This window comes from Mastomys coucha, unplaced genomic scaffold (assembly GCF_008632895.1).
Source record: "Mastomys coucha isolate ucsf_1 unplaced genomic scaffold, UCSF_Mcou_1 pScaffold4, whole genome shotgun sequence".
Taxonomy (NCBI): Eukaryota; Metazoa; Chordata; class Mammalia; order Rodentia; family Muridae; genus Mastomys; species Mastomys coucha.
In genome coordinates this window covers 55712671-55724482 of record NW_022196910.1, presented here as the reverse complement: position 1 = coordinate 55724482, position 11812 = coordinate 55712671, and the positions used below count along the sequence as shown (strand labels likewise).

Here is an 11812-nt window from a genome sequence, read left to right as displayed (position 1 = left end):
GGGCAACAGGAGAAACAATCACTGATGAGCAAGGTGGGGGGCAACAGGAGAGAACCCACTGATGAGCATGGGGAAGGAAGGAGGAGGGATAATTAGGGACAATACCTGTTGTAGTCAAACCAGGCAGCATAGCTGGGGATGATGATGTGGTGGGTCTGCTCGGTCACGTTGTCCTCGTGCAGGTCTGGGTTCTTGGTCTGCTCCCCTTTGTTCCCCGTGCTGTTCTCATCCTCATCCTATGAGTATGGAGGCTGCTGGACACTCAGCATTCCCCTCCCTGCCTAGTCACCCTCAGTTTCTCCGACACCCACAGGGGATGAGGATGAGCACTGTTGGCCCTGGGGCTCTAATGGGCTGGAGTTCTCTGACCAACAGTTAGAACTCATCTATGGTGGGAAAAGCCTGGGCAGAAGGAACTTTAGGGCCCCAGTCCCGGAGAGGAGCCTCTATAACTAATCCCAGAACAGAGCCTGACTAAGCCGGCTGCACCTTGCCCGTGGTCTCCATGCTTTCATCGTCCTGTTCATCTGGAAGGGAAAGAAGACGGGCATAAGGCAGAGTCTCTGCAGGGGCTGAGGAAGCTGGGCCGAGCTCTCCCATGCCTCAGGCACTGCCTGCTTAGGGCTCCCTGTCTTACCCAGGTCAGTCATGGTGCCACCTTTGACTGGGGCTGACTCAGAGTCCTTTTTAGTGTTAACTGCCAGGAGAAAAAGCCACTGCATTAGACATGTTGGCCAAAATCAAGTTCTCACGTCTCAATTGTTAATAGTTTTACATATATTACTTTCTCAAAAAACTTTGAAACTCGTTTTCTATTTTACTGCTTTACCCAACCAATGATTTCCTTTAGCTTTTTCATCTATGTGTGTGCACTTCTATGACTCTCCAGCCTCAGCATCCTGAGGGTTATTCTTGTATGATTGCTCTTTGTCTCCCTATTTGTATTCCCTATACAATCTTTCAATGGACTGAATTAGAACTAGATCATGCCAGGTATGTAGTTAGGTATCATCCCTTGATATACTACTGGCAACTGAACCTATGTATATGTGAGTGCTCTACCAGAGTCACAGTCCCAGCCCCATGCTTTTTTGGAGGAAGGCGGGGGGGTGGGGAGAACAGGGTCTCTAACTTGCAAAGAATGGCCCTGATTCTCTACATCTGCTCCTGAGTGCTAAGATTACAGGTGTGTACCACCACCAAGCTCAGTTCCCCAGCACATTCTTCTTTTTTTCTTTTCTTAAACTTTTTATTTTGGTTTTGCCTTTTTCAAAACAGCCTTGGGCTAGAGAGAAGGCTGAGAGGTTAAGAGCACTGGCCGCTCTTCCAGAGGCCCTGAGTTCAATTCCCAGCAACCATGTGGTGGCTCACAACCATCTATAATTGTAGTCCTACGAATCCAATGCCATCTCCTGCTATGCAAATTGTACTGGCAGATAAACACCTTATACAGAACTTGATATGTACTGGAGGATAGGTTTCAGATAGCAGCTCCCCTGCTTCACAGTGCCAGGATTCCAGGGCTGCAGCGCACTGTCCTGAACTCAGGGCTTCATACACACTGGACAAAATCTCTACTAAACAGCTGCCCAGGCTAGCTACTTTGCTTTGTAAGGATGGACAAGTTGATTGGTTGGTTTTGTGTGTGCATGTGTGTGCACACGCATGAGCCATGCTGCGTATGTGGAAGCCAGAGAGTAACTTTCAGAGTCAGTGAAAAGCTAAGCACAGTGGCACAGATTTGTAACTACAATGCTGGGGAAGAAGAGAGGAGATCCCTGAGGGTTCCTGGCAAGCCACACTAGCTGAGCCTTCAAGCCCCAGGTCTCAGAACAGAAGGCAGAGCTTGGCACGATGGTGCAGTGCATAAAGGTACTTGTCGCCAATCCCTAGAACCCACATGGTAGCACAAGTTGTAGCCACAAGTTGTCCAGTGACCTCCACATGTACACTGTGGCAAGTTTACTCATACACACACAGAAATACATGAATAAATGTTAAAAACACAAGACAGAGGCTGCTGAGTAATGAGACTTGGAAGTTGACCACTAGCCAACACATACAAATACATACAAAACAGGAGTTAGAGGGTTGGGGTGTGGTTCAGCTGTAAGCATTTGCTAGTACACAGGAGTTCCTAGGTTTGATTCTCAGCACAGAAAAAGAAAGTTTGCACACAACTGCTATTAATTGCAAAGCAGGTCCATAGGAGACATGGATATAAAATAAGAGACAATCATTTTACTAACCAACTATGCAGAGGAAGTACTACTTTAGATCTGGAAAAACAGTCTCTTGGGACAGCAGGGATGGGAGGCGGGGGTGGAGGGGACTGGCCTGAGAGCTTAGCCTGGCTCATACCTGTTTTGGGGAGTGTCACCTCTTCCACGTTTGGGACTGGAGAGGGTTCATCCATGTCTTTTGTCAGGTCTTCTTGCTCCTCTTCTCTGTGGCCTCGCTTTGACTTGGTATAAGGTGTTGAGGGTCTGGGAAGGAAAAAGAGATGTCCTTGGAGGTTAGAGGCGTTTATAAGGAGAGAGAGAACAGTCTAGGCAGAGCTGGGTGGGACAGAAACTGGTATATGCAGAGTAATGGGGGAATATAGAAGGTTTTCTGTTCAGTGACTAAGCTTTCTTTCTGTTTAATGATAACTAGGACGAAAACCATCAAGCAGGCACATGAAGGTCCCCTCACCCTCCTCAGACACCCAGCCAGGAGCCAGTGACATCAAAAAGCAATGTCTTTCCTTTGACATGGCATCAGGACAGCGCCTGGGCACAGGAGGTAGCATACCCTTTCTTAGCATTTTTCTTCTTAGCCTCTGGGGTGGGCGAAGGAGAAGGAGAACGCTTCCTCTTCTTATAGTTCCCCCCCTTCTTGTCCCGTCTGTCTGAATCCGGGCTGTTCACCTGCACAACAGGAAGTGGGATGAACCCTCCAGTTCCCAGTGAGGTTTGTCTTAGGTGTAAGCTAAGAGCTCTGAGAAGAAGGAGCAGAGGCTCACCTCATCCGTCAGCGTCTTGGCTGAGATCTTCTTTCTGCGGGAGACTGGGCTCTTGTCATCACTGACTTCATAGTCTTCCTCATTCATCCACTCATTGAACGTGTCAGTGTCAAGGATCCACTTTGCATGGACCTGAAGCACAGGGCAGTCCACGTCGTGTTACTAGAAGCCAAGGCTCTGTCTAGAAATTCTCACACAGAGTCCCAGCTCCCCTGACAGAGAAGGCTGGTCCTGAGTGTTCTTCCAGCAGTGGAGGGTACCAGGAGAGCTCACCTTCCTAGGTTTCTCGGGAGTTGGAGCGTCCTCCACAGATGCTTCGATTTCACTTGCTGGGATCCATGTGTCATAGCTGCCAGAAAAGATTCAGCGTGAGGTGGAGTTGGAGTGCCAGGAATGAAGTGCAGCCTAAGGCCAGCCTGGTTAGTGTAGTGGGAGCTTGTATCATAATAAAAATGTAGGCCGGGCAGTGGTGGCGCGCGTCTTTAATCCCAGTGCTCGGGAGGCAGAGACAGGCGAATTTCTGGGTTCAAGGCCAGCCTGGTCTACAGAGTGAGTTCCGGGACAGCCACGGCTACACAGAGAAACCCTGTCTTGAAAAACAAAAACAAAAAAACAAAACAAAACAACAACAAAACAAAACTCCAAAACCCAAAAGAGTAAATAAATAAATAAATAAACAAACTGTAAAGGAGAGCGAGAAGTGGATCAGTGGAAGAGCACTTGGCGAGCACAGAAAGGCTCTTGGACCCATGAAACTATCAAAAATAAAACAGGAAGAAAAACTCAAAAGCCAGGCTTGGTAACGCAAGCCGGGGACCCCAGCTCAGGAGGGTCTTGTGTCCGACACAGCCTGAACTGCATAGTGAGACCATCTCAAAAGCAAACCAATCAACCAACAAATAAAACACAGGACAAAAAGGTTTTCCAAAAAGGATGAAAACAATTTAGCATAGGTGGCTATGGGAAACTGAGGCAGGATTCCCTTGAGTCTATGGTGAGACCTGGGCATCAGGATAAACTATAACCCTTCATATATATATATAACTCCTTCAAATATATTTATATGTATATAAATATATAACTCCTTCAAATGTCATTACAACTATATTACATTTGACACTTGTATTTGCTTTGTTTTGCTCCCTGAAAGAGAGGTCATACTATGTCTCCCAGAAGAGCTGAGAAGTCCTAGGCTCCTGTGTCTATCTTCTGGGGAGCTAGAGCTGGAGCTGTAGACTCTAACTTCCCTTTCTCACTTAAATTTTCCTATAAACTAACTGTATTCTGCCACTTTAAAGGCTACATAATAGCCCAGGGTAATTATATACATTTGTGGAAACATTTTCTTACTACTATACTGTTTTAACTTTGTTCTAAAATATAACTTCACAGCTGGGCGGTGGTGTCACACGCCTTTAATCCCAGCACTTGGGAGGCAGAGGCAGGCGAATTTCTAAGTTCAAGGCCAGCCTGGTCTACAGAGTGAGTTCCAGGACAGCCAGGGCTACACAGAGAAACCCTGTCTTGAAAAAAAAAAGACAAAACAAACAAACAAACAAACAAAAAGATACAACTTCACATAACTTAGGCTAGCCCTAAACTTCCCAGGAAACTGAAAATGGTTTTGATTTCCTGATCTTCTTTCTTTGATTCCTAAAGTGTTGAGAGTATAGATGTGTGATACCAGGCTTGCCTTTGTTTTACATTTAATCATCAAAACATAAGAACATGACCCAGAGGGATGACTCTGGGGGAAAGTGCTTTGCCACACAGCCTGCTGACTGGAGCTACATCTCTGGGACCCAACATGGAAATAAAGCATAGGCTCCCAATCCTGTATACACACACACACACACACACACACACACACACACACACAAGAAAAAGAAGGCCAGGTGCAAGAGAGCAATCTTCTAATCTCAGTACTCAGGAGGGAGAAGCTGGTGCATCTATGTGAGACCTTGTCTTAAATAAGTATGTCTGTCTGTCTGTCTATCTTCTGTATGTATGTGAATGTATAATAAAATGAACTAGGGAATGACCAGTCAGTAAGCATAAGGACCTGAATTCTATCCCCAGAACCTATATAAAAATGCTGGGCATGGGGCTGAAGAGATGGCTCAGCAGTTAAGAGCAATTGTTGCTCTGGCAGAGAACACAGGATCAGTTCCCAGAACCTACATTATGACTCAAAACTACCTATAACTCTAGTTCAAGAGGATCTGTATGTACCCTCTTCTGATCTCTGCAGACACCAGGCATTCATGTGGTACACATCCATAAATGTGGGCACTCATACACATAAAATTAAACAAACAAATAAACAAACAATATTGGTGCTTGCCACTCCAGTGCTTCAAAGGCATAGACAGTAGGATCCCCAAGTCCCTCTGGCCATGTCATCTAGCTTAACTGGTGAGTACCAGGCTAATGGGAGACCTGTCTCAAAGAAAGTGGACAGCATTTCTAAGGATGAACTTGAGATTATCCTCCTCTCCCTGTGCGTGCACAGCCACGTGCACACACTCACACCACACACACACACACACAAGGACACACATTTAAAAACATTTATAGCCAGGTAGTAATGGCATATGCCTTTAATCCCAGCACTCAAGAGACAGAGGTAGGCGGATCTCTGAGTCTGAAGCCAGTCTGGTCTACATGGTGAATTCCAGGTTGGCTGAAATTACATGGTGTGATCCTGTCTTAAAGGTGGCACACATCTTTAATTCCAGATCTTGAGGAACAGAGGCAGGTGGATCTCTGTGAGTTCCAGGACAGCCAGGGCTGTTGCATAGAGAAACTCTATCTTGAAAAACCAACAAAACAAACCAAACACTGAGAACTGGGTACTGGGCATGGTCGTACTCCCCAGTAATCCAAGCACTGAGGAGGCAAAGGCAGGACTTGGTACTAAGATCTGGTCTCACAACAAACAAACAGCACCAAAGAGCAGTGGCTAGAGATATGGCTCAGTATTTAGAGCAATTATTGTTCTAACAGAGGGCCCAGGTTTGGTTCCCAGCACCCACATGGTTCCTAACAGTCTATAACTCTAGTTCAAGGTGTACCGACATACATGCATGCAAGACATCCACACACATAAAATAAAAAACCTAAAAAGACAAAAGTGAACAAAGAAAAAGAGAACAAACATACACACAAAGCCAGTGGGTGGCTCATGCCTTTAATCCCAGCACTCAGGAGGCTCAGGCACAAGGACTGCTTCAAGTTTAAGGCTAGCACGATCTACATAGCAAGTTCTTTACCAGCCTGGATTACATGGCAAAATTCTATATCCAAAAAAACCAAACAAGTAAATAAACAAGTGACTCAGGCCTCCTGCCTGGCTCCTGAGAACCCATCCTCACCTGTCAGGATAGTAGCCCCAGTGCAGAAGAACTTGTTTATCCCTCTTCATGACTGGCCGAACCCATTCCTCTGAGGACAGACAGGAGAGAGAAATGCTGAAGGGAAAAAGATGACTAGTCAAGGGCTCTAACTAAGCACGCTGCTGGTGTGCACAAGACTCAGTAACAGAAGTCAGGACTGCAAGTCTCATAGGCATGGTGTTGTATGGGGATGGAAGTAGTCTTCTATGCGACAGATAGCCCAAGCCATCACAGCAGAGGCCACAAAACCCCAAGTCTCACCTTCTTCTAGGTTCCCTGGGACAGGATACACAACATGGGAGGCATTGCTCTTATCCTCAGAGATGGTTCCCTGAAAGCACAGGAAAGTGGCAAATCTACTTCCTTTTGAATTATTCTCTAGTTAAGAAAAATATCTAAAATGTAACCACAGGTCTGCCTCTCAAATTACATCTTTTCTGAAGTGGTATTAAAATTAGTTTGTATTTTCTTGCAACACCAACTAAGTGGCAAAGAAACATAGTATTAATGATGTGTCAGCCCTGGAGAAAAGCTGAAGACTACCCTACAGATAACCCTCTGCACAGATACCCTACATATTGGAGATATGTGTGTAGTGTATTACCTGTATGTATGTACAAGTTGTCCTTTATTACTCTCTACCAGTCACCTACTTCAGAAACCTGACAGTGAACCAGGAGCTTGTCATTTCAGCTAGATTGGCTGGTTAATGAGCCCCCAGGATCCTACCTCCTGGCACTCTATGTATAAGCCATAACACCCACATTTTCCATGTGTTCTGGGGATCCATACTCTGGTCTTCATGCTTGCATAACAAGCACTTACTTTACCCATCGATCCATCGGACCTATGGGAAATTCAAAGTGGGCTATGAGTGCCTATTCCATAATATCTGCTTATTTAAAAGGAGCTCCAAAGAGCAGAGATCTATTGAGGTTGTTTTAACAGTATCCCTCGATACTCCAGGCAGACCTCAACACACTATGTAGCCAAGGGTGACTTTGAACTCTTGATCCTTCTGTTTCTACTTCCCAAGTGCTAGGGTATAACACTACACCTGATTCCAAGGTTGGATTTGTCTGAAATCAGGTATCTCTAGTTTAGTGGAAGACGTCCTCTATTACCCAGGCCAAAGCAGGGTCAAGGGGCAAGGACAAGCGCAGCTCAAAGCTGGGGAATGGGGCAAGCAGGACAAGCGCAGCTCAAACCTGGGGAATGGGGCGAGCAGGACAAGCGCAGCTCAAAGACTTAACTCTTGCTCTAACCAGAAAGGCCACAGCATAGGAGAAAATATGGTGCTGCAAGCTGCTTCCTAACAGAAAACATCATCAGTCAGGAGAAATGGTGCTAACAATGTGTAAACTAGTCACCTACTTCAGAAACCTCTGAGTTACTCACCCTGCCTCCCACTCACCTGGTGTCTCTTAACAATGTCTTTTAATTTCCCTAGCAGTTTGGGCTCAATTTCTGGGCACAGGAAAATGTTAGGTCGAGACAGGCAATTATTCTGTGAAGAGGAGACATAGACAGGATGAGGAAGAACTGTTTTGTATTCTTACTGAGGAGAGGGAAATGGATGGGGGATGTGCTTGTATATTACCTGTACCAAGGACTTCTCAATGGTCATGAACATTTCCACATTGCGGTCCATGCGTGATGGATTCTGGAAATCGTAACGCCGCCTTGTGAAGGGACAATAATCTAGTAAGTTTATGTCTGGGGAAAAGGTGAGGGTCCAGAAACTTTTTGCTTCCTTTTTTTTTTTTTTAATTTTATTTATTATATGTGAGTACACTGTAGTTGTCTTCAGACATTCCAGAAGAGGGAGTCAGATCTCATTATAGATGGTTGTGAGCCACCATGTGGTTGCTGGGATTTGAACTCAGGACCTTCGGAAGAGCAGTCAGTGCTCTTAACTGCTGAGCTATCTCTCCAGCGCCTCCTTTTTTTTTTCTTTAGTTTATGTTTTTATTTTATGTGTATGGGGTTTTTGCCTGCTTGTATATCTGTGCACCATGTGCGTACAGTGCCTGTAAAGGCCAGAAAAGGTCATGGGATTCCCTGGGAGCAGGGTCATAGAAGGTTGTGAGCAGCCATGTGGCTGCTGGGAATGGGACCAAGTCCTTTGGAAGAGCAGCAGTGTTCCTAACCACTGAGCTGTCTCTCTAGCCCCCAAAGGTATATAACTTCCTAATGGGAAATTAGGAGGTATTCTTGTAACAAATTTCACCCAAACCACAGAGAACCCAGGTGTTCTGGCCTCAAATGAATGAGTCACTCTACGCTTAATCCAAAAGGACAAAGTTTGAAGTGACAACCTAAGAATCCCAATTCTGGAAGAATTCATTCCCAATTCATTCATGCTTGGAAACTATTTTGGCCATGACATCTTTTCTTCTGATCTATCAAAATAAGAGACACATAGATTTTTACATGTTTTCTTTCACTTTAGAAGGACCCCAGGAAATAATGGGAAATTCTCTCTTAACAAATATAAAAGGCAGAGAGAGAAGGCATCTCACCATCCCTGGTCACTCTTGAATTTGTAGGCAGCTGCAAGAATATGGCACAGGGATCCTCCTGCTTTGAAATCTAGGAAACATTTGATCTACAAAATTGAGACAGGGAAGAAGTATGTGAAATTTGTACACACACACACAAAGACAAAGGCAAGTTTATGCAAATCTAAATCCCACTGCCTCCTTTTAAGGAATTACATTTACTTACCTATTTATTTAGAGTCTCTCTCTGTATGTATATGTATATGTATGTGTTCTATGTATGTGTATTATATATATGTATGTGGTATATGGATGCTTGTGTGTATGCATGTGTACAAATGTATATATGTGTATGTATATATATATATATGTTCTATGTATGTGTATATATTTATGTATGTAAGTTATGTGTACATGTTATGCATGTGTGTATATGTATGTGTTCTATTATGTTGTGTGTGTTATATGTATGTGTAGTTATGTATGTATGTGTGTGTATGTTATGTGGAAGAGGTATGTGTGTGTGGGGGGGGGGTGTATGTGTGTGGTATGTGTATGTGTGTGCACTATGGATATCACAGGGTGTCAGTTCTTTCCATTCACCGTGTGGGTAGTTCTAGGTACTTTATCTACTGGGCTACCTCTGTGATACTGAAGACAGAATTCAGGGCCTCTCATAGGTTAGACAGGTGCTCTACTAGGACTATGCCTCCAGTACCCTTTTCTTAAAGCTGAAGACAGGATGTTGCTAAGCTTTCTAGGCTGCCTTGAATCAGTGACCTTCCTGAACCAGGCAGTGGACATGCTGGATGTGTGCCACCATATCTGACCTAAAACCTCACTTTTTTTTTTTTTTTTTTTTTTTTTAACTTTTTAAGATTTTGGGGCTGGAGAGATGGCTCAGTGGTTAAGAGCACTGACTGCTCTTCCGAAGGTCCTGAGTTCAAATCCCAGCAACCACATGGTGACTCACAACCATCCATAATGAGATCTGATGCCCTTTTTTGGTTTGTCTGAAGACAGCTATAGTGTACTTACATATAATAATAAATAAGTCTAAAAAAATTTATTTCTTTTGCATGTGTGAGTGCTTTTCCTGCATGTGTATCTCATGAGTGCCCATGAAGCTCAGAAGGCATCGGATTACCTGGAACTGAAGCTACAGATGTTTATAAGCCGCCACGTGAGTACTAGGAATTGAACCCAGGTCCTCTGCAAGTGCTCTTAGCCACTGAGCTATCTCTTCAGCCCCCAAACTGCATACTCCTTTAAGCATAATCATGAGAGAGACACTGGACGACTAAACCTGACATTGTCAGATTACTCCTTGTTGTGGAGTTTTTCTAAAATAACAGGAGTGATCAGCTGGGGGCTAGGTCAAGCTGTAATGCTCTGACCATTGATGGAGACAGTTAAAAAAAAAATCTCCCAATTTTTTGAAATTTGAAAAAAAACAAAAAAAAGGTGGGTTTTGTTTTTGTTTTTCCTTTTCAACATGGTACTACACACACTGTCTTTGAACTGCTACACAGATCAGGCTGGCCTCCAACTTTTGATTCTCCAGCCTCAAGCTCCCCAATTCTGGATTGCAGGCACGTAGAAAAAAATTTTTTAAAGAGCAAAACAAAGGGAAAACGTCTTCCTGGTTCGGAAGCTTTGTCCCCCTCCCCTGAACTCACCGGCAGTTTAGTAAGCGGTGCGTTGCTGACATGTTTGCCAAAAACCTCTTCCTGAAACTGAAGCAACTGCACCACCAGGCTGGACAGGGACTTGTTGGTTGGTGGCTCTGCCTGTATGTACTGGGGAAGGAGGGATGGGAAGAGAAACAGAGTTCAGATAAACTCTCTGCCACCTCCCATGTCTGTGAGTTCCTGGAAGCACCTGGAACACACAAAATTGCGCCTTTCCCCTCTGCATGTCTAGTTCATGTAAAGAGGGCTTCAGGAGGGATTGGATTCTATTGCCACCAGCCCGGGTCGCCAGGACTGGGGACTGGAAGCAAGGGGAAGCTTTATATTCTTCCTTGACGTTGGAATGGCAGGACACAGCTATCTCTGCACCTCATCTCCAACCAAATGTAAAAATTCTAATGGAGTTCAAGGGAAACAAAAACCCTTTGAGGCGCTAAGTGATACAACAATGTATTTCTTGGGGGAACATGATAAAAAGACTAGGCTTCTGTCCATAATGGTATGTTAAGAGAGCAAGGGGGTAAGGCAGGACAAGCCCACTTAAAAACTATGCCTGTGCATTTTGCTCCTACTGAAGCTGGACATGGTTGACATTGTAGGGTCTCCTCTCTAGGGAGGATCTCAGACCACCTACCCGGCTTGATAATAAGTAGGGAGCCATCTATCCTTTTCCGAGGAATCAGTGACCTCAAACACCGCCGTACCACGGTATCTGGAACCCTACCTTTTGGTTCTGTTCACTGAGCCTGAGAGCTACTTTCTGTTTACCTTTTGACCCTAATTTCCTCTACCCTAATCAGAGTCAGCGCCTCTCAGTGGGAGGTGTAAAGAGATCGGAGGAGGGAGAAGTAAATGACAAAGAGTTAAGCGCGGAAAAGCAGAAGGTCACAGCAGTCAATGCCCTCGGGGCTTCACACTAAGACCCCAGACTGATCTCCCTTTAAAAGGTCAAAGGCAGAAGACTGGGAACCAGAGACTCACGCTGAGGGTACACACAAGTCACAGACCCAACAGCTGTTTGTCAAGAGTCTGACACCCACAGAGACCCCCAAATGGTTTCAGGGCCAAACTCAAACCGGGATTAGTGGGGCTTTTTTAAGAGGTCCACTGTATTCTGACAGGCTGGCTGCAAAGCTGGAGTAGCAAGAGTTGGGGGCTGTAAAACAAAGCTAGGAAAAAGAACCCTTAGCCGGTTACTGAGGAAGCAGGTCATATCAAAGG

The 11812-nt window shown here is 44.9% G+C and overlaps 1 protein-coding gene across 8 annotated transcripts in view; it reads right to left on the bottom strand.

The window, feature by feature from the left end:
• Smarcc2 (SWI/SNF related, matrix associated, actin dependent regulator of chromatin subfamily c member 2) overlaps nucleotides 1-11812 on the bottom strand; it is a 26539-nt gene that overhangs the window by 13821 nt on the left and 906 nt on the right. For 7 of the 8 annotated variants that reach the window (XM_031350403.1, XM_031350397.1, XM_031350401.1 and 4 more), the window contains exons 2-14: nucleotides 10580-10699; nucleotides 8922-9007; nucleotides 8000-8081; nucleotides 7814-7906; nucleotides 6661-6730; nucleotides 6379-6448; nucleotides 3278-3353; nucleotides 3005-3136; nucleotides 2794-2909; nucleotides 2362-2486; nucleotides 638-697; nucleotides 490-527; nucleotides 106-236 (exon numbers count right to left, since the gene is read on the bottom strand). In XM_031350403.1, the coding sequence (XP_031206263.1) occupies nucleotides 106-236; nucleotides 490-527; nucleotides 638-697; nucleotides 2362-2486; nucleotides 2794-2909; nucleotides 3005-3136; nucleotides 3278-3353; nucleotides 6379-6448; nucleotides 6661-6730; nucleotides 7814-7906; nucleotides 8000-8081; nucleotides 8922-9007; nucleotides 10580-10699 (1199 nt within the window). Of the gene's footprint in view, nucleotides 1-105; nucleotides 237-489; nucleotides 528-637; nucleotides 698-2361; nucleotides 2487-2793; nucleotides 2910-3004; nucleotides 3137-3277; nucleotides 3354-6378; nucleotides 6449-6660; nucleotides 6731-7163; nucleotides 7226-7813; nucleotides 7907-7999; nucleotides 8082-8921; nucleotides 9008-10579; nucleotides 10700-11812 lie in introns of those variants that run through there. The other variant, XM_031350405.1, reaches the window with a different exon arrangement.